This window comes from Nyctereutes procyonoides, unplaced genomic scaffold (assembly GCF_905146905.1).
Source record: "Nyctereutes procyonoides isolate TBG_1078 unplaced genomic scaffold, NYPRO_anot_genome, whole genome shotgun sequence".
Classification (NCBI taxonomy): domain Eukaryota; kingdom Metazoa; phylum Chordata; class Mammalia; order Carnivora; family Canidae; genus Nyctereutes; species Nyctereutes procyonoides.
The window spans coordinates 15918646-15940409 of record NW_026575046.1 but is presented as its reverse complement, the minus strand read 5'-3'; the positions used below and the strand labels follow the sequence as shown (position 1 = coordinate 15940409).

Here is a 21764-nt window from a genome sequence, read left to right as displayed (position 1 = left end):
ATCCTATGATGTGAAAGATCTACGTACTGTAGGCATTGTAAAAATGATGGTAAGATGAATAGATTTCAGTTCTAGATAATAAAAAAAATTCTGTTTTTCTTTGAAAAGTTCTTTTATATAAGTTTTGGGTTTCATATCAAGCAAGACTTTCAGAGTTGTAGTATACAGTAGCATATGTAGGATTTGAGTGTTGAGCGGCCTACCTATCGGTCTAGGCATGTGAAATCTAATTGCTATGACATAATCATTTTTCAATGAGGTGTAGATTTCCTTTTTCTTTCTCCATCTGCTTTTACCCCCAAATCTCTCCATCTCTTTTCTTTTCTCCCATGATTTACTGATACATATACTATGCATGTGTGCTTCCAGGCATAACTCTCAGGTCAGATTAAACCGAGATTAATTGAAGTAATTGCTAGGGGTGAGGCTCTGACATGCTGTATTTTTATTAAGTCATCTGGGTGATTCTTGTACACAATAAGATTTAATTCTAGTAAGCATTAAATTATAGTACAGTACTCTGTGGTATCACATCCTAGTTCGATGCTGTATTCTTCAAAAATGGTTAGGCATACAAACAATTTCACTATTCCTTTACTTTCACATGTTTCATGGGTCAAATAACATTGAATTTCTTTTTTTTTAAGATTTTATTTATTTATTCATGAGAGACATACACAGAGAGAGGCAGAGACACAGGTAGAGGGAGAAGCAGGCTCCCCGCGGGGAGCCCAATGTGGGACTTGATCCCAGGACCCCAGGATCACTTCCTGAGCAGAAGGCAGACGCTTAACCACTGAGCCACTCAGGCATCCCAATAACATGGAATTTCATTTAAAAGTTGCTACATATAAATATATTGTTAAGTGAAAGGGCACGATGCAGAAAGTATTACGGTATTCACCATTTATAGAAAAATAGAGGGCATAAGTGTTGGCATGTATATACATACAAATATCTCTAGAAGACATTTGTTGCTAATAAACTATTAGTAACAGTGATCACCTGTTCCAGGGGTGGAAATTGACAGATGGTGAAGTAGGGTTGGAAAGGACTTTTCATTTAGTACATCTTTTTGCTTTTTGATATTTGAACTATTCAAAAAATGTATGTTTTAAAAGTTAAATTTTTAAAGCTGGTTTACAAGTCATTAAGAGATGTTATTCTGGTAAAACCAGACATAAAAGTGTTACAACATAGGAAAGAAATCACTTTAAAAGGTTTTCATATATTTGACATTTTAAAAAATTGTCCTTTAGATCAACTGCAAGCTTTTTATATTCAACAAAACAACACAGTCGTGGATTGAAAGGGGCAGAGGAGCTTTGAGGCTGAATGACACAGCAAGCAGTGACTGTGGAACATTCCAGTCAAGACTAAGTAAGGAATCATTTTGTAAAGCAAACCCACTCTTTCTCAGAGTAAAATTTCCAGTAGGTACACATCATTTTCTGGAGTTGTGTTATAAAATAGTCAACAAATCAGACCGTTGAAAACAATGGTTCTTGGTTTTTTGTTTTTTGTTTTAACAATGTTGTTTTTAATGTACTATAGGAGCTTCCTGTTTAGAGCAGGCTCTGATGTCAGACCACACAGGTTTTGGTTCTCCTCTATCATTGACTAACTAGTGACCTTGGACAAGGTACTTAATCTCTCCCTGCCCTAGTTACATCAGTTTAAAATGGGGATAATAGTACTCTGTGACTTATTGACCAACTGAGAACTCAGTGGGCTAATGCATGTTAAGCACCTATGAGAGAGCCCGGGACACACCTAAGTAGTAATCTCCATATTATTTAAAACAATATGATGACATTATTTTTGAAGGAAAAATAGTTTTTCTAAAAGAGAATATTCGTCCTATAGTTTATTCTCGGCATTCTAAACATGGTGTGTGGGTTGAGATGAAGGGTCAGTTTCCAAGGATATAAAGGTGTGTGGTTACTGAATCCTGTATGTGGTTACTGACATCCAGAGCAATGGTAAGAATCTAGAGTCACTCAAACTGAAAGTTTTCGGCACCTGAAGAGACACACTGGGCATCGTTCAGAGGCCCAAACTGAAAGTGAGCACAGGCAGAGATCTGGGTAGGGTGGGTAGGCTTACTGGTCAACACCAGGCAGTCAAAGCTGTGGCAGGGACCACTGGTAGAAGTTGGATCCATGTATGTGGATGTTTTTTGAGCTTCAGATATCAAGCTCGAGAAATCTGTAAGGAATAGAATTCAGACTAAGAGAATAGGAACCATGTCTTCAGTTCTATAACTGGCAAACAGGTTTCTAAATAACCCAACCAAGTAGAATTCCCAAGGCAAGTATTAGTTGTTATCTACTCTTGTTCAATGCCACCCATCCCGCTGCCTGCCAAAATTTGTGATGCATGGTGTTTCTATTGCTGTGTAACCTGACTTTACCTTTTATGTAGTATAACATGATCACCTTTCCACATCAGTAATTATCTTTCTTCCGAATTCTTAATGGATTCATCATATTATCTTGAATAGCCATGTCACCATTTATGTAGCAAATTCCATTTTTTGAACCCTTAAAGCAAAGTTTTCTCCACTGTAAGCAATTCTTGGATAAATATTCTTCAGATCACTAGATCTTCAAAGAAGTTCTAAAATTTTAATCCTAAAGAATTCCAGCTTTTAAGCTAAAAATAGTCCTCTAACATCATAAAGCCCTATTTGAAAACTGATAATCAAGCCAAATTACAACTTTTTTTTTTCTTTTAAAAAAAGACTTTCTTCGTAGAGACACAGAGAGAGAGGCAGAGGGAGAAGCCGGCTCCGTGCAGGGAGCCTGATGTGGGACTCGATCACACCCTGGGCTGCAGGCGGTGCTAAACCGCTGCGCCACCGGGGCTGCCCCAAATTACAACTTAATAGTAATATTTTCACTAGTGATATTTCACTGTATTTCAGTCTGAAAAACAACTATAAGATTTACTTTGCTTTCAAAAATGCAAATTCCCCAGGAAGGTCAAAGAATCAACTGTTCTGTAGTCTTATATATTCATCTTCCCATTTTAGTTATGCGCAATCAAGGCAGCCTGAGGCTGATTCTCAATAGCAAACTCTGGACTCAAATGGAGATTCAAAGAGCAAACCACAAAAATTTGAGAATAACAGCGACTGACTTAGAAGACTATAGCATCAAAGTGTTTTTAATTCAGGTAAGTGACAAATTTCAGTAATAGAGAATTATCTTACTGTATTTCTAGATCTCTGCAATTGCTAATTTGTTTAATTTCATTGTAACCTGCACTACTGGCCAAGAAAAAAAATCAGCCATTCATTTTGGTTGTTTACAGTTTAATATAACACCTAAATTTTATATGACATTTACAGATTAACACCAAAATCTATAGTAATCAATTGGTATATGTCCCAAGACATTTGTATTGGTATATATGCTTCAAACCTTCACATTTTTCTTTACCACTGAAACTATGTCAACAATTCTACTCAGTGACCAAAGAGACTTTTGTCAAGATTGGCTCCTAGGAGTCCAGTGGAATACACAGCCCAGTGCTTACACTGAATGCTGAAATTGAGGTGGCTTTGAGATCCCTGGAAAGAAACCAGTGAGAAATGGAAAAACACAGGGCTACTAAGTTAAAACAATCAGTCCAACAGCAAATTCCAATTCTGGACATGAGTCAGTCTCCAAGGTAACAGGATGGGAGCAGAGCTTTAGCTGTTCCTGGCAGCAGGAATGCTTGACCTCAAATATAAGATCTAGGCACAAAAGAGAGAGAGCTGGCAGGGATCAGACCAGAAGAAAGGCTAGGTTTCCCACATGGGCTGAGACCCAGAAGATTGGAGAAGACTGAGTACTCACATGACTCGAGCAGGAGGTAACAATACAAGTAAATTAGCTTCCGTATAATGAGTAAAAAAGGTGGCAAGTACCCAGTGATGAAAAACCACAGGTCTTATTAACTACCAGTAAGTGCACTGTTAGGTGTAAGTAATGTTGAGTATTGAGATGTTAGAGTAAGATAATGCCCAAACATTATTTACCAGTTAGGGAGACAATATTTGATACCCTGCCAGGCTGGATCTCCTAGCTTAGAGTGAGTAAAGCAGCCAGCCTGCCTGCCACCGATACTGAGATTGAGACCATTAGCTAGATGGGATTCTGCTGTTCAATATCTGACCCATGCTGGCTCCATAAATTGTAGGATATTTGCTAGAATAACAAACTAAATGCAAATAACTTCCATTCCCAGAGATGGTCACTATTAATGTTGTCATATTTTAGCATATATGTGTGTGCATAAATATGTATATACGGTACAAACTGTATGATCTTCAGACAGGTCATTTAGATTCCTTAACTTGATTTTACTCCTCTGCCAAATAAAGATATTAACAATATACTTGTGGTTGAATAAATTAGATAGCTAATATTTGATTATGAAGTACACATATATAACCTTTTCACTTATCAATGAAAATGAGTGTTTTTGTGGCATTAAATAGCTCATTCTTCAAAAGTTCTTTTAACGGGTGAAAAGAATTCTGTTATGCACCATAATTTATTCCATTAATTCTACTCTGTTAAATAGGTAATTTATGTCTTTCATTATTATAAATTCTGCAAGAAAGACATGAGGAATTCTCTGTGTACATACACGTTAATTTTCTCGAGATAAGGTTTTGACTTGTCTTGACAAGTTTCTCTTCAGAAAGACTGAATCGATTTTCATTCCCACCAGCATTTTCTTATGGTACTTCCTGGGAATTATAATATTTTTAAGCAGTGATAATTTGTTATTCAAAAAAAGTATGACATTGTGATTTTATTTTTAATTTCTTGTTCTGAATTTCTTGAATGAAAATATCTGAATGAGTTTGCCAAATGGCAATATATTGACTGGTGGAAGGTATATTTAAATTTTAATGTTAGAAAGTCAAGGTGGCAGAGTAGTATTTATATTTCAGTTACAAATGCCCTTTCAATATTTATTAACTTACTAAGGAAAAATTACACCTTTGCACATAATGTAAAAATTAAATCCTTTGGGAGTGAACAACTATTTTCTAAACATCTACTATATAATACTTAGCACAATATGAGGAACGAAAATATTTTATTTAACTTATAGTTATTTTCCTCCACAGTAATTAAGGGAAATTAAGAACATGCAAATGAAAAAATAGAAATGAAGACTCTTCTCCCCAAAAGTTGGCATGTAGTTTTTTCAACCCTCAGTTCTAGACTTTGAAAAGTAAGACAGCTTTCTGGAGGGGTAGCAAAAAGAAAATTTACCTAGATTCTCTTTGAAATTGTGAAAGGATGCAAAAATGTAAATTACTGCCATGTTACCTTGAAAGAGCACTGACTTTGATGACAAAGATCTGAGATTTGAGCCCAACCAATTTGCTGACTAGATAAGTAAATCCAAGCAAGTCACTGTAACTTTCTGAGCCTTAATCTCATCTGTAGAGACATGAGGGGAATTAGTATGTATTGACTACTTGTGCTGTGCACATTTGCTTATATAAATGAAATAAATAGTTAACTCATAGTTTTATAGTAAGGATTGAATAAAAAGTAACGTAGTAACCATAATGATTATACCAATGATATTGTTACCATCATTTTTTATATTAACAGCATCCATAAAACAGCATAGAAAAGTACTGAAAGCAAAGACTTCTGATGTATTGATGATACAATATCATAAGTGTGACTGTGTGGTGTAATGGAAAGTACCCTGGGCTTCTACAGTGCAATATTATAGATTGCTATAATAAACTCTGCTTTTCCACTGAGCTGTGAAGCTTGCAGGGGAGATCTAAACACAGTTATGTAAAGGAAATGGAGGGGTTTTTTCATCCACCCTAAAATTTCCTACAGTGTAAAATAGTGGAGGAAGGATAGTCTTAAATTCAAATAGAAATTTTAAATCACAAAATTTCTTTCTCAGTTTAAATGCACAAATTGGGACCTGTTATAAAATTATTCACTTTCAGAATCAATTTGGTTCAAGATGAATGGCTTTTTACTCTTTATTTTTTAGGGTTATTTAGATTCTAGATTTATGCCATGTAATTCCTTCCTCATTAATAGTGAAAGATTAAAAATCTCTAAAATGTGGCTATTAAGTTATTTATACTCTTAAGATTTTATTTATTCATTTTTAGGGGGGAGGGGCAGAGGGAGAAGGGGAGAGAGAATCTCAAGTAGACTCACACTGCGTGGGGAGCATGAGGCTGGATCCCACAACCCTGAGATCATGACCTGAGCTGAGATCAAGAGTCAGCAGCTTAACTGACTGAGGCACCCAGGGGCTCTTATTTTTATTCTCAACAACTTAATTTTCCTCATGCAGGCCAGTGCCAAAGACACAGGATGTCTGTATGCAGCAATACATCATCGGCTTGTTGCACTTCGAAGTTTTGATAAACAGAAAGATCTAAATCAAGCTGAAAGCCAGTCAGAAACAATCCTCCAACAACTAAACTGCGAAAGCTGTGACGAAGATGAGGATGATTTCATCCAAGTCACTAAAAATAGATCAGGTAAATAGCTTTTCTTAGTTAGAGATTTAAGAAAGAAATCTTCTGCACAATCCTAATATATGAAATAGATTTTTGTAAAGTGGAACTGATCTATTTAAAGTGGATGGGAATTAGAGTCCTCACTCTTTGGATCAGAGGAGTGGGTTTGGAAATCACGGTCTTCTATATGTGGCCTTCATTAGGATTTTGCTAAAAGTCATCCTCAGGGTGATGCCCGTATGTCATTTGCACATAAATTTAATAAAAATACCATAAAGTCGTATGCTGGTACACTGAAATTAACCATTTATTCATATTTCTCTTCACTTGCTCTCATTTTCCTATTATTGGCTATAATAGAAAAATCATAAATATGTTATAAAGGTAATAAACACATTACAGTGGAGCCCACCAGACAAATCTGGCTTGAAATGCTGAAACTCCCGTTTATCTCCTTTTTGGAATTTGCTCAAGGACTTTTTTTTGCCTAGGGCAAAAGGTATTCTTTTTTTTATTGTGTCAGGATTCATGAATTGAGCAAGGTTAAAGTGGAACCAGTAGTTAGCAGATTTTTAGGCTTCAATGCTTGTCCTGGTGAGTAGATTTAAAACAAAAATTTATCATTATTTTTGGAGAGAAACGTTGTCAAGAAAATATTAAGCCCAGTTTTGTTATATAAATGGTGCCAAGTATTTTCAGTAATAGTTTCATTTAGGCCTGAATTCTCCTCTACAGAGAACTGAGTAACATATTTACAATGACAGTGTGTGAGCAAGCATTTTTTCCAACTTTTAATCATTTTATATCTTAAAGGTAACTTAATCATAATTTAAGAATCTATCAAAGTACATGTGCAAAACTTGATGAAAGATCTTCCTTTGTCCAATACTAAAAATGTACTCAAGAAGAAGAGGGCACAAAATGTGCAGATTAGGATTATAAACTGCTTGACTCAGTGAGCCAGAGAACTAAGTGAATATGATTTTTCTTGTCGCTACTAAACAAATGGTTTCTTACTCTTTAAAATGTGTGAGATGTATAAGTGATATTTTATATTGCCAACAATAAAATAGGATCTAACAGAAAATGAATTGGTATCCATTAGAAATATTAACATGAAATAAGGATTCAATGGCAAAATTCTCTCATCAACAAAATCACACTTATGAAATCTATACTTTATTCCATTTTAGGAGAGTAATATCTTCATACAAAATGAGAAACAATGGAAATATAATGCAAAGTAAATGACAATCGTATGAACCCACCCTTCCTCTGTCATTTTTCCCTTTTCACACAGGAGGTGTTGCATACAAATGCTAAGCTGTTACGAAAGCAATAAAAAGTCTAATCTTTTTAAACTGTGCTGCCCACAAGTTAAGGGTTTAATTATCTGAAAATGTCATGTTTAAAATTAGCAACATTTCCAAACGTTACGTGTAAAATGTAAATTCTATATATTGCATTTCCTCACAGTAAGCATATTCATGCATGTTCATGTTCAGTTGTGTTCAATATTAAATCTAATCTGGATATAACATTTTATAATATTTGAAATTTATATCACAGATCCTTCTAGGTGGACCCACAGACAGTCGGTTGCCTGTTCATGAGCGCTATCTACTATAAACATGACAACATCTACAAAAAGATTGGTCATCTTACTGAAAATACTAAACCATCTTAACTAAATAAGAAGATCCGATTCATTCCTTGAAGTTTTTATAGTAAAGTTCATGAAATATAATTTGTTGCAATTAAGATTTTTCTCTATATAGTCTAATAATTGCAAGATTTTACATTTTGATTATTGTGGAGAAAATGACGGAATTTAAGAAATACATGGACTTTGGAAGTTCAAAATTTATCATTTTTGAAGAAGCTAATTTAGAATAGGATTTGATAACTAATTTGGACTATTCATCACATTGGTGGATATAATAGTTAAAATAAATGGCTGGATTTGATAAATACCTAACTAAAATATTTTTTCAGTCATACATAGTCTGGTTATAAAACAAATATTTTACAAGATTTCCAGTCATTTCTTCCAAAACACTGTAACTGCATGCTAACATTTCATGAAGTCATGTTTCTCTTCTGGGAAATGTGTATTTTCATTTAACCTTTGGATTTACTAATACTATAATACTATTATATATTCATGGTGTGAATTCCTTTAAAGATAGTATTGTTCTTGGACCTGTATCCATTGTACCTTGTATATGCTTGACTCCAGTTCAGCATCCAGTAGTTGTTGAAAGGATGAGCAAAATACATTATCTATGTAACAAAACAGTAAGTATACAGAAAGTAAAATATGTTAACTTGTTTTGTTTTATGTAATTAAATTGTCATTAATAGTCTAATGGTTGTAGCTGTATAGTGACCTTTTTTTAAAAAATATATATATATTCATATATACCCAAATTAATTTTTTTAAATGCCTTTGTTGTGGTAGACCATAATGATTTCAACAACTGTACAACAACGTTTGGATGCTCCTCTTTTTGAGATTTGTCTCAGAGATACTTCACAAGTTACTTATAAAAATTAGTGCTTATAGCCATATTTCATTTTTCAATCCAGTTTGATCAAATGGACTTCAAATGACTTTTAATCATGACTTCTAAATATTCCCTTGTTAGAGGCATTTTAGTCTTCTCAGGTGCCTTAACAAAATACCACGCTGTGCAGCTTCAACAATATAAATTTATTTCTCACAGTTCAAGAAGTTGATGATCAAAGGGTCAACAACACAGGTTTCATTCTGAGGCCTGTGCTCTTGGTTGTTGGCTCATGTTCTCACAGGACCTCTTGGTGGGAGCACAGGCAAAGAGAGAGAGCAAGCTCTCTAGTGTGTCTTCCCATAAGAGCGCTAATCCCATTAGACTAGGGCCCCACCCCCATAAATTTATCTAACCCTAATTAACCTCCAAAGCCCCATCTCCAAATTCAATCACATTGGAGATTAGGGCTTCAACGTATACATTTGGGAGAGAATATAAACATTGTCCATGTTTAAACTAGGAAATAAGATTTACAATTCCAAAATGATTTCCGAAAAATTTTTCAACAATGACAACATATTTGGAATAACGAGTATAACTTCACTAAATGCTACTTTGAAGAACAATATTCATTTGGATATATACATGTGAATACACATTTTTTAAAAGTTACGTTATTTTGTTACAGTACCTTTTATAGTAATAAAAGCAATTATATAGATTCTTACATATAGATATGGATACAGTCAAACCTGAGCTAATGCCTGATAGTTTTGCATATGAAAGTTGAATTAACTCTTTTAGACTGTAATTTGGTTAGTATATAAATCATTCAGGGTTTTGCTCTTTCCTCATAACTGAGTATTAACTTAGTAAAAGTTAACTATTAACTTTTAGGCCATTCATTTTAGAGAATATAAAAGAAACACAGCATCCTTCTAAATTAAGCAATGATTCAGGAAATGGAAAAGAAAAGTTAATGTGAGAGAGGAATAGAGAAAAGGTTGAAGGGGAAAAAAATTTAAAAAAACAGCTTTAGTGTAAAAGGAAGAATAAAAACAATGGGAAAACAAAAGTTTAAAGTTGGTTGGGGTATCTTAACCCCCAAAAAAGTGCCTTTGATGTAGAACACAGTGGAAAATTTCTTTAGAAGCTAAAATAAACAGGAAGACATCTGGAGAAGAAATTAAAGAATTGGTTCTCTTTTCCTGTAGGATCTTAGCTGATACAGGAACATTGTGATTTCACTAAATCATTAAAGTGAAGCAGAGAACAGAGATCTTCTTTATCTTCTTGATATGTTCATTCTTGCCCTGACTTGAGGGTGAAGATAAAGCAATATTTTCTCAATGCCTCAAATATTTTAATATCATTTGAATTCATTCTTTCTTTCTGTGATCTTTCTTGTACTTCTCTGCATATACCAAACAAAAAAAATTAGACTACTTCAATTACTTATCTATACATTAATGCCAGTATAAAAAATAAAAAAATAGTATTAAAATATCAGGAAGGCGGAGAGAAAAAGAGTGAAAAATTCTGGATTATGACACGATTACCAACAGCAGAAACTTTTTATTTAGCTTATGACTTCCAAATATTTTTCTGTCCACACTATTATGCCTTCTCATGAGCATTATGCAAATATTTAGTAATATTTTGGAGGGGGTAATAGAAGTAGGAACATCTTATACTTTCTTTTTTGCCCTCTATCTTCATTTAGCCTTCTTCTTTTTTGGTTTTTCTACAGACTTTGACCTCTCTTTAAGGTGAAGAGATCATCATACAATGAAATAATTTTCATAAGTTTTTAGGTAGACAATTTCAAAGCATAACTCTTAGATTTTGATAGAAGCTGCTTTTGTAAAATTTAAATATTTCCCAAATGTACTAGATATACATTTAATATATCCAATTATATATCTCTTATATTCAAGTAACCTTAACATTCTTTTTTTTTTTTTAACATTCTTCTCTTTCAACAAGGCTTTAGACTCTACTAAGCTATTCAGCTTAATTATGGACCATCAACACATTCTCTATTAAAATATTATTTTACATCCATTACTGCCAAAGCCAGGAATCCTTTGACTCCAAGGATTAATATACAAGTCTTAGAGTATGTGGATGTCATTTTAAAAGGGGAGGGAGTTTATCTTTCATAGTGTCAGAATGTATGTGGGTTGGAGGGGGCTCTAGGGATTGGGAAGGATACATCTTAACCTTTGTAAGCCCTCAAATTGTGAATATCACAATGATACATAATTTGCTCCATAAAATGTTGAAAACAAATAAACTTCTTGAGATGTGGTTATGAGGTGGTTGGGTAAGCTCACCTACTATAAAAGTACACCAGCCCTGCCATAGATGGGGTTTGAATTTGAAACTCAGTAACATAACTGATTATTTTAGTAGTTTGAGAGTATTGAAACTCATATTAAATCCACAAATGCAAGCACTTTGTTTTGCAATAGGCAGGTCACACCTACAGTACTGCATGATTTTTGACATCAGACTTAAGAGTGGACAAACTGGAAACATGAACACATTTAAAGTTTCTAAGACAGTATTTGGAAAACCATGGCATTGGAGAAGTTATTGAAATAACTGGCAAATGTGTAGCCTAATAAAGATTTGATGTAATAGTTTCCAAACAATTAGAAGTTTGCCAAAACTTAATTTCTGCCAAGCTAGTGGATATAAAAGACTCAGTGAAATTACCTTCATTTGCATTTTTCTAATTCTAATAAGGTTGAGTATCTTTCAGGCATTTATTCTCTGCTTGTTTCTTCTAAGAAATTCCTGTTTGTAATCTTTGCAAAGCTAAGCATATCATTTTCCCCTCTTAGTGGCTTCTTAGAATATGCAGGATAAAGGCCAAGTTCCTAAGCATAGATAGAACACTTTCCACGTCTTTCCCCCATCTGCCTCCCTAGCCTCACTTCCCACTGTGGCCTGCCTCCTCTAAATTCTCTAGCAATTCAGAACTGCTGTTTCATTGCTCCATACTTCGGTTCACGCTGTTTCCTCTGTGGAAATCCTTACTAAAACAAGGTGCTGGAATAGCGGGAAGAGGAAGGACCTTGAGGATGTTCCAGTTATAGATGAGTAATTCACACCCCATAGAAGTTAAGAGATGATTCCATGTTCAATGCAAGTCGCTAGGAGCACCTGCTGTGAGACAAAGCTCCTGGACAGAAGGGATCAGAGACCTACTAAAAGCAGACATCAGCCTCCACTCTGTATTTCCTATTCTAATATACTACCTGGCACACAGTAGGGACCCCATAAATATTCGGTGAACCGATGAATGAATGAATGCTGGTGGCGGCGGCTAGCTGAAAAGCAAGAGTCCTGATTCAGAATCAATTGGGGCTTGATTGAACCTTGGTATCACTCTAGTTAAACACCTTCATTTTATAGATAAGGAAGCTGAGGCCCAGCAAGATGAAGTGACCTGCCCAAAGTCCACGGGCTCGTAATACTGATGATGCTAGGACTAAAAGAAGCAAAGAAGGCGCCCAAACAGGTGGATGTGGGCAGGAGGAGGGATGAGCAGGAGGACGTAGACTGCCATTTGATGCAACCCTTAACGACGGGAGCGTTTTCTTCCACTTCTATTACCAAGTCAACGCAGGGCCACGTGTAACTCTTCCATCAGGGCCAAGTGTCCTTCCTCCTCTTGCCTCCCACTCCACTCAACAGGCTCAAGCCAGATAAACTGCTCATCACGGTTTAATGGGCTCCCTTCTTTCCAGTTAAAAGCCTTCCAAACGCCGACTCCTACCTATAATGAAGCCCAGAAGACTAACACATTCTTCACCTTTCTCTCTTGACCTATCTACTCTTTCAATCTTCTCTCCCCATCTAGAAATGCTCCGCTTGGCCAGATTCCTCAACCCATCACCCTCTAGTTTCCTCAAAGGCCAACTCTTTCCCACTCTGGGCTGACACTTTTGGGGTTGTCCGCTGGGTGCATAACTTGCGTAGTCCCACCAGGCGTCCCACCAGGCGTCCCACCAGGCGTCCCACCAGGCGCCTTGCTTAGATGGGCCGGGCACGCGGCTCACTGCCTCTGTCTTGCAATTCTCAGTCACTTCCGAACCAGAAGCTCTGCATCTGCACTCCGCACGAGCCCGCCCAAGCGGTGCGGACGGTCCTCGCTCCGTCTCCTGGACCGCAGCCCGGCGGGGGTCGCATCGGCCATCCGACTGGGCTCGGCGGAACGAAGGACTAAAGGATCCAGTCCCGTGTGCGATGATGAAAGCGTCTGGTTTCACACCGTCCGGTCAGGTGCAATCAGGAAACCCAAGCGAGGAGGTGCGCGGAGGCACCTGCTCTCCCGCCCGGCGCTCGAAACCCCTCCCCCGGGGCCCCCCCACGCCGCTTCAGACCGGTTCCAGCTGGATTCCTACGGCGGCCCAGTCGCTAATTAGAATTCCAGCCCTTCCTCCGGCCGCAGCCAATCCCCGCAGCTCCTCGGGCTCCGAGCCGCGGCCGGCTCTGATTGGCTCACAGCGCGGGGGGCGGGCGGGCGGGATTGGTGGCCGCCCAGGGAAGGGGTGGGGCAGGCGGTGGGCCCCACCCCCCGCGCGGCGCCGCGGCCACTGCGCAGGCGTGGATGGACTCGGCGCCGCTAGCACGGCAAGCCCAGCCCCCCGAGGCCTCCGGCTCTTCCCCGCCCACCCCTCCCGGGGCTCGGGCTCTCCCGCCGCCCCGTCGCCCGGCTTGCCCCGCCCCCGCCAACGTCTGGGCACGTCCCCCTGGCGGCGCGGGCCACGCACGGCGGTGCACTTAACCTGTCCCCGCCCGGCGCGGAGCTGGAGGCCGGGGCGGCGCGGCGGCGGGCAGTGCCGGTGGCGGGCGGCGGAGGCGGGAGCCCGGGCCCGCAGCCCCGCGGGGCGGAGGATGACTTGCTACCGAGGCTTCCTGCTGGGCAGCTGTCGGCGCGTGGCGGGCGGCCGGGCGGCGGTGCTGAGCGGACCGGGCGCGGGAGGCCCCACGGCGCGGCCGCGGCTCTGCGGGGACGGCGGCGGCCGGCGGCAGCTGGGGCCGGGGCAGCCGCGCGAGCTGGCGGGCTGTGGCAGCCGCCCCGAAGGCGGCTTCCGCCCGTCGCGGGTGGTGGTGGTGGCCAAAACCACCCGGTACGAGTTCGAGCAGCAGCGGTACCGCTACGCGGAGCTCTCGGAGGAGGACCTGAAGCAGCTGGTGGGTCCCCGGCGGCCCCCCGTGCCCCCCAGGCCCGGCCGCGGCTGCGCGGGGCGCCGAGACCCCTCGGGGCCAGCCTTCCTCCCCGGCGCCCTGGACGCCCGGACGCCCGGCTCGCCGCGCTCGGCTCGTAGACCCCCCTCCCCCCCCCGCCTCCCGCCTCCCGCCTCCCGCCTCCCGCCTCCCGCCTCGTGTGTGCGCGTGTGCCGAGGGGCGGGGGTCACCGGTACTGCGGGGACCCCCTAGTCGGGGCGGAAGGCTCGGGAGCGGGGAGCAGGAGCTCCCAGCGGGCAGGGCTTGGGCATCCATTGGAGCCGTCTCCAGCCCCACCCCCTGCTCTCCCCTTTGGGAATAGCAGCCACAGCCCCGAGGAAGGTGGGCCGCTGGCTGAACGTCTGGACGCTCCGGCAGCAGCTCCCCAAGTCTCCGCGGGGAAAGGGGGGCCCCGGGGCGCCGCGGCGGGAGGTGGGGGAGAGGGCGAAGGTACCGCGGACACACCCCCTTTTACCCTGCAGGACTGCGAGGCCTGGGATACCCCGGAAAGCCGGCCTGGGCGAGCCTTTTCCGTGATGGAACGTGGTCGTCAGACAAGGTTCTGGCAGTTTGTTTTAAAAGCACACGTGTTTTGGATTCAGGCGACAGGCGACAGCGAGGGAGAAAATTTGACTTCGAATATGTTCCTACGGGGAAAGGGCGAGAGGGAGGGCAGGAAGACTCGGGAATCATGCAGTAAATAGCCCATGTCCACGCACAGCAGAGGCTCCACCACAGAATGTGTTTAGTGCAGATATTAGTATCTTTGCAAAAGTATGTAAGTCTGTCCAAGAAAAAAAAAAAAACGTGAATATCCCTCTCTCTGTCCCTTTCTGAAACTTTTTTTTTTTTTAAGATTTATGTATTCATGAGAGAGAGAGAGGCAGAGACATAGGCAGAGGGGGAGGGGAGCCTGATGTGGGGCTCCATCCCAGGCCCTGGGGAGCCAAAGGCAGATGCTCAGCCACTCAACCACCCAGGTGCCCCACCCCCTTCGAAACTTCTGATCCCTTGCTCCCTGTGCATGAACTTTAGGAAAAGGAGCGTTAAGATGCTACCATGAACAATATGGAAATCTCTAAGTGTTGATACTCTGCACCATAAAGCTTTGGAATTAGATGCCTAAAACCAAATCTTGTAGAATTCTGTACCAGAGTAGACAGCCTGTTTTTTAGACTTCTGGTATGGTTTGTAATCTTCAGATTTTTCCTGTTTTATGCAGGTATCAAAGTGAAGTTGCAAATCATCATGTCTGCTTAAGGACTATTTTCAGCATTAAACTTCTTGATACTTTAATGGGTTAATTGAGGAGGACCCCTGCTTTCATTAGATGGAAGTGCTAGGTGCCGGTTTGTTTTTTTTTCTCCTTTCCTTTAGTGTTTGAAGATGTAGCAATTTATAGAAAAGAAATGCATCATTTAAAAAGAGTAGATCAGTTTGAGTAGGAAGTTGGAGTAGTGAAACTGGGGGCGAGGCAGGGAATAAGAATGTCAGAAGCAAGCACATTGTTTCTGTGTTGGGAAAGAGGTGTGTTCCTTGGATTGTACTCCCGGTTTTGCAAGATACACTTTTTAGAGATTGTCAAATATATGTGTTGTAAATATGTTCTTTATACAGTTTTATGAAAACCTCTCAAAAACAGTTTAAAGTAGTATCCTCTGGCCTGTTTGGGGTATAGGACTGAGTGTAGGATCTTGGAGTCCTCTGCCCATTTCTGTGTTAACTTCCTACGGGCCTTTTTAACTTTTGTGGGGTCATGTGTGACAATGATAAATGCCTTTCTGTAGAACGGTCAGGGTTTTTCAAAGTGCTTTTGCCTAGTTCGGTATGTTAAATAGTAAGGTTGGGCAAGATAGCCTCCAAGGCTATCTTTAGTGCTAGCGTTTTTTAGTGCTAGCGTTTTGAAACTCCGGGTAACTTTTCAAGGCCTCAAGAAAATGAGTGTTCTCTAAATTAGATTAATTCTAGGACCTCTGAACTAGATTGCCACTAATGAGAACTTTTAAAATGTAGGCAAATCAATAAGTCTTTAGAAATTGAACTACCTAGTGTACCCACTCTGAGTATCTAAAAAGAGAAATCTCTAATAGGTAAATATTTGTCTTTGGCTAGGATTGCTGTTTGGGATAAGAAAACTTTTGAGTTAAAATTTCTGTACCATAGAACACATTGTTTTGTAATTGCAAGGCAAGTGAAATAGTTGTTGTCATTTCATTTACATATTATTGGCTTAGCTCCTTACTGATGTGAGTTTATTTTACCATTTGTATTAAAGCCAGTACTCAAAATGGAATAGCATTAGGTGGAGTCCAGGCCAAATAATACCGGGCTGTGTAAAGTTGTTCTCAAATGGGATTCTGTGGTAGGCCTGATAAGCTGGTTAATATTGTTTGCTATTTTGCTGGGGTAAAAGATACTGAGTTATATCAATCATGTGGATTGGATATAAAAGAAAGTGGCCATGTGCTTACTTTAGTGTCTGGCACCATTCCTCTTGTGTCTACAGTGTCATGGTAACCTGAAGCTTTGTATTTGAGTGTTCTCATTTGTTGTGGAAGTGGTGGTCTTCTTGCAGAATAGGTATCTGTTAGCTTATTTGTAAACATTTAAATAGAAGATGAAGGATGGAGTGTCAGTGGAATTTTACACCCTCAAGCATCATGAGTCTCTCACTTTGTGGAAACTTAAACCAATAGGGGAAATACTTCTTAGTTGTTAAAGCTTGTACAGAGTAGGTTTCTGTCTTTCAAAGTCGGTCAAAGTCTGACTTCCAGTTCTCTTTCATATTGGTTGCATTGCTTTATTTATTCTTTTTAAAGATTTTATTTATTAATGAGAATACACAGGGAGGAGAGAGAGAGAGAGGCAGGCAGGCAGGCAGGCAGGCAGGCAGGCAGGCAGGCGGGGCAGAGACACAGGCAGAGGGAGAAGCCGGCTCCATGCAGGGAGCCTGATGTGGGACTCAATCCCGGGTCTCCAGGATCACACCCTGGGCCCGAAGGTGGCACTAAACCGCTGAGCTACCCGGGCTGCCCCGTGTTGCTTTATTTTTAAATCTTGACATGATGTTTCCTGTGAATTTCTAGTCAAGGATTGTACCTCTCCTGGCTCACTACCTTGCAAGGACTAATTAAACTATTATTGTGATTTACTTACATCAGAAGAGATGCAGCTGTTGGCAAATGTGGAATTTTTATTAATAGGGTCCATGACACTCAACAAATTGCATCTTTAGATGAATCAAAGCTGATTGGAAAGGATTTTGTCATTGTAAACATGCTTTATTGGCCAAAGAGTAGGTTTTATTTAAAAATATTTTAGTATAAGGGGATCCCTGGGTGGCTCAGCGGTTTGGCGCCTGCCTTCAGCCCAGGGCATCATCCTAGGGCCCCGGGATCGAGTCCCGTGTCAGGCTCCCTCCCTGCATGGAGCCTGCTTTTCCCTCTGCCTGTGTCTCTGCCTCTTTCTCCCTCTCTCTGTGTATCTCATGAATAAATAAATCTTAAAAAAAATATTTTGTTATATACCGAATAAGACATGAATGGTTTCCACCCTTCTCTCCCTCCACCCCAACCCCAGAAACAACCCTTTTTAAGGTTGCCATTTTTATTGTTTTTAAAATTATCTTTAAAATGGGATAGAATAATTTCATTTTGCAGTCCCTCTATTACTGGATTAAATTATTCCTAGTTATTACCTTCTTAGCATATTTAGGAGATATAGCACCTTGGATTTTGTTTCCCTTACTGGGTATCATGAAAATGATAGTGTAGCTTAGGTTATAATTCTTGGGCAGATACTTTTGCCACATGGTGTGCAAGGAGTGTAGTCTATGTGAATATTTATCAAATTAAAGAACATGATCTGGAGTACTTCCAGGGCCTTCTAACAGAATCTCACTCCTTTCAAATCTTTCAGATACAGGCACCAAAGTCGTTTATCTAAAGTGAACATCTGGCCACTTTACTTCTCTGTTTAGAACTACTCAAAAGCTCCATATCACCTAGGAAATTTGCTAAAATGGGGATGCCTGAACATTAGCACCTCAAGATTCTGATTCAGTTTATGGAGACTCCAGACTCTACCTTTCTGAACCACACCCGGAAGTTTGCTGGGTCTGTCCAGGGATCTGCATTTTTAACCAGCTCTCCAGATTTGCAAGTGGTTCCCAGATCACATTTTGAGAAGCACTGTTGTATGGGAACCCTTATGATCCTTACTATGCCAAACAAAGCCCTTCAGGAACTGGCTCCTGTCTACCTCTTAAGCTTCATTTCTGATCAATTTTTGTCTTGGACTTCATTTTCCATTAATTTAAAACTGATCTTCTTTTCATTAGGTGGTGCCCTGATTTTATTTATGGATCAGTAGTGCATTAAAATGGTCCAACATGTAAAAGATACAGAAGAGTGTACAATGAAAAAGTCTTTCTCTTATTCTTATCCCTGGGCACACAGTTTTTGTCCCTGGAAGTAGCCAGTGTTATCAGTTTCTTGTGTTTTCTTCCAGAAATAATCTATACATACAAATCAACACAGTGAAATATTACTTTTCTTTCTCCCATCCCTTTTTACACAGAGATAACATACTATTTAAGGTTTTCTGCACTTTGTTCTTTCTTTAAAACAGTTTGAATAGTATTCTATTGGGTGCATGTCTTAATTTATTGAAGTACATTCTGTATGAACATTTGTGTTAATTTACTTGCATGTGAATCAGCTTTGAAGATAAATACCTAAAGGTAGAATTGCTGTCAAGGCATGTGCATTTGAATTTTTTAATCCATATTGCCAAATTGCTTCCCTTGGAGGCTGTATGCCTTCACCAGCAATGGATGAAAGGTGTTCCCCTCCCCCACTAAGCAGTTTATCACATTTTGGGGGTCTTACCAAGCTGGCAGGTGAAAAATGGTATTTCGGATGGTTTGATTTGCGTCTATTAGCGTCTTTACTTCCGCAGCCTCTTTTGGTTAGAATATTCCTGCTTCCTCTAGCCAATTCCTAGCCTTCCTTTGAGGTAAGGCTCTAGACATTACTTTTACAGGAGCCTTCTTTGGTAACTTTGTCTTGCCCCTCTCTGGCCACCAAGGTTGCCAATATATCTTCCTAATACTTAACATATTTGAGCTTTCCACCTTTGAGTATAATCTGATTATTTTCTTCTCTAGACTTGAGGGCAAGGAATGCATCTTATTCATCGTCATCCTCTCTATCTTCCCATCCCCACCAAAAAGGGTGGTAAAATATTTTTGACTTTTTAGAAATCAGTTTTTCTCCTGGAGGCTTCTAGTCCAGAGCCTTATTTCCAGCTATCATTTTTCCAAAAGATGTTAGCTGCTGCAAGCTTAAGGTTGAAGTTACCAACATGAGTTCCCTAAAAGAGTTTTTTCCTGGTTAAGTATGTTTGAGAAACATAAACCTAAACAAAACAGGATTTTGATTTGACTATGGGATTCGCAGTAGGGGGAAGGAGGCAGAAAAACATCAAATTTTGTGGAATACAAATTGGGAAATAGAGGCTTACGATATTCTCCCTTCCATAAATATTTGCAGTTAAATAAGAGACTCTGAACGATGTAAAGGGGTTGAATGTTAGAGTAGCTGAAATTCTACCATTAACATAATCATTAACCAGTGGGCTTTTGAGCCCTGCTTTTCACCTTTCACTGTATTAGGATTACCTGGGAGAAATTTTAGGAACTATGTATATATATATGTGGCCAGCCATAAGACTGGTCAAAATGTAATTTCTTACTGTGATCACTTTTCCTGTATTTTTAATTACATGAATTGAGTTTTGAGTATTGACACATGTACATACCTTCTGAGCTAGTAAAGTGTAAGTTAACTTCATTTTTCACTATAATCTTTGTTAATATATAACAGAAATGTGTATTCCAGAATATCAGCAAATTTCCTGGTTATTTCACGCTTTAGGAAAGTTTATTGTATATGATATGGATTGTGCAGGAAATTAGACCAACCTCTGTAAGACATCTGTATTCAAGGAGAGAAGAGCTGGTTGACTTTCTTCTTCCTAAAAAAGTGGGTAGAATTAGGACATAGGAACAGAATAGTTCTTGGCCTATATAACTTAATGATTAAAACTGAGGCTTAGTGCCTTAATGAGTATTTACAGCTCTTAAGCAGGAATGAAATATATAGCTAACGTAGGAATATTAGGAATCTGTAGTGGACAAATCCTGGATTAAGAGCAGGAGGAATGAGTTTTGATCCTGGCACCAGTCTATTAGCTTTATAAACTTGAGCAAGTAACCTAACCTCTCTCTATTTATCAGCTTCTTTGACTGTGGAATAGGTATAATAATGTCTGCTTTTCCTTGTTTACATAATTTTTAGGAAGATCAAATTAAATATATAATTTACATAATTTAAAGCAGCATAATTTTAATTTTTTTAGCCACAATAATTATTATGTAAATGCAATTATTATTTGTTAAATTATGTACCTAAAATGGTATGGCTTTGGTCACTTTAAAGTAGGTTCCTTTATAAAATAGACCACTAAAGGAAATGAAGATTTGTTGAATTTAACTCTTGCTTATGTAGGTTTTTTTTTTTTTAAGCCTATCTCTTGTAGGAAGTGACAGTTTTGAATTTTTTTACTCTAAGAAGTATTTTTGTAATGGAGAAAATAATAAAAAAAAACCATGATCTTTAAAATACTAGCTTACAGTATCACTATTGCCAACATTCATGACGTTTGTTGGTTAATTTTTTTTTAATTTTTTTTTTTTTTTAATTTATGATAGTCACAGAGAGAGAGAGAGAGAGAGAGGCAGAGACACAGGCAGAGGGAGAAGCAGGCTCCATGCACTGGGAGCCTGATGTGGGATTCGATCCCGGGTCTCCAGGATCGCGCCCTGGGCCAAAGGCAGGTGCCAAACCGCTGCGCCACCCAGGGATCCCTAATTTTTTTATTTTAAAGTGTCGCTTTTAAATATTCACCAACCCATTCATTGAGCACTTGCTAACTAGGCATCCTGCTAGGTTCTGGGGAACCACAGGTGAATAAAAGGGGTTCCCAAATGTAAGGAGAAAATATATTAAATTGTGTTATAAATGTATAAGTGGTCCATAGGAATACAGAGAATGGAGAGAATAACTTGGGAAAGGGCAAGAATGAAAGAGAAGAAGACTTTTGAATTTTTTCAGATTTTAAGCAGACTTTCTAGTGATCGTTTTTAGATTTTCAATTGTGAAATATTTTTACCACATAGAGAACTTTCAAAAGATACTTGTATATCCAGCTGAGACTTAACAGCTGCTAATATTTTGCCACATTTGCTTGTGATTTTTTTTGAAGTTTTATAACTGAAGACCTATCCTAGGGCACTTGGGTGGCTCAGTGGTTGAACATCTGTCTGCCATCTGCTCAGGTTGTGATCCCAGGGTCCTGGAATCGATTCACACATTAGGCTTCCTGTGAGGACCCTGCTTGTCCCTCTGCCTATGTCTCTGCCTCTCTTTGTGTCCCTC

At 39.6% G+C, this 21764-nt stretch overlaps 2 protein-coding genes across 3 annotated transcripts in view; both read left to right on the top strand.

The window, feature by feature from the left end:
- The window catches only part of RANBP3L (RAN binding protein 3 like), a 48740-nt gene extending 35311 nt beyond the window's left edge, over positions 1-13429 (top strand). The window contains exons 12-15 of the mRNA XM_055325727.1: positions 1260-1380; positions 3035-3177; positions 6346-6535; positions 8084-13429. Of these exons, the coding sequence (XP_055181702.1) occupies positions 1260-1380; positions 3035-3177; positions 6346-6535; positions 8084-8127 (498 nt within the window). The 3' untranslated portion in view covers positions 8128-13429. The remainder of the gene's footprint in view (positions 1-1259; positions 1381-3034; positions 3178-6345; positions 6536-8083) is intronic.
- A 362-nt stretch (positions 13430-13791) lies between these two features.
- Positions 13792-21764, top strand: part of NADK2 (NAD kinase 2, mitochondrial) — a 44188-nt gene continuing 36215 nt past the window's right edge. The window contains exon 1 of one of the 2 annotated variants that reach the window (XM_055325371.1): positions 13792-14232. In XM_055325371.1, coding sequence (XP_055181346.1) covers positions 13933-14232 — 300 coding nt within the window. In that variant the 5' untranslated portion in view covers positions 13792-13932. The remainder of the gene's footprint in view (positions 14233-21764) is intronic. The other variant, XM_055325372.1, reaches the window with a different exon arrangement.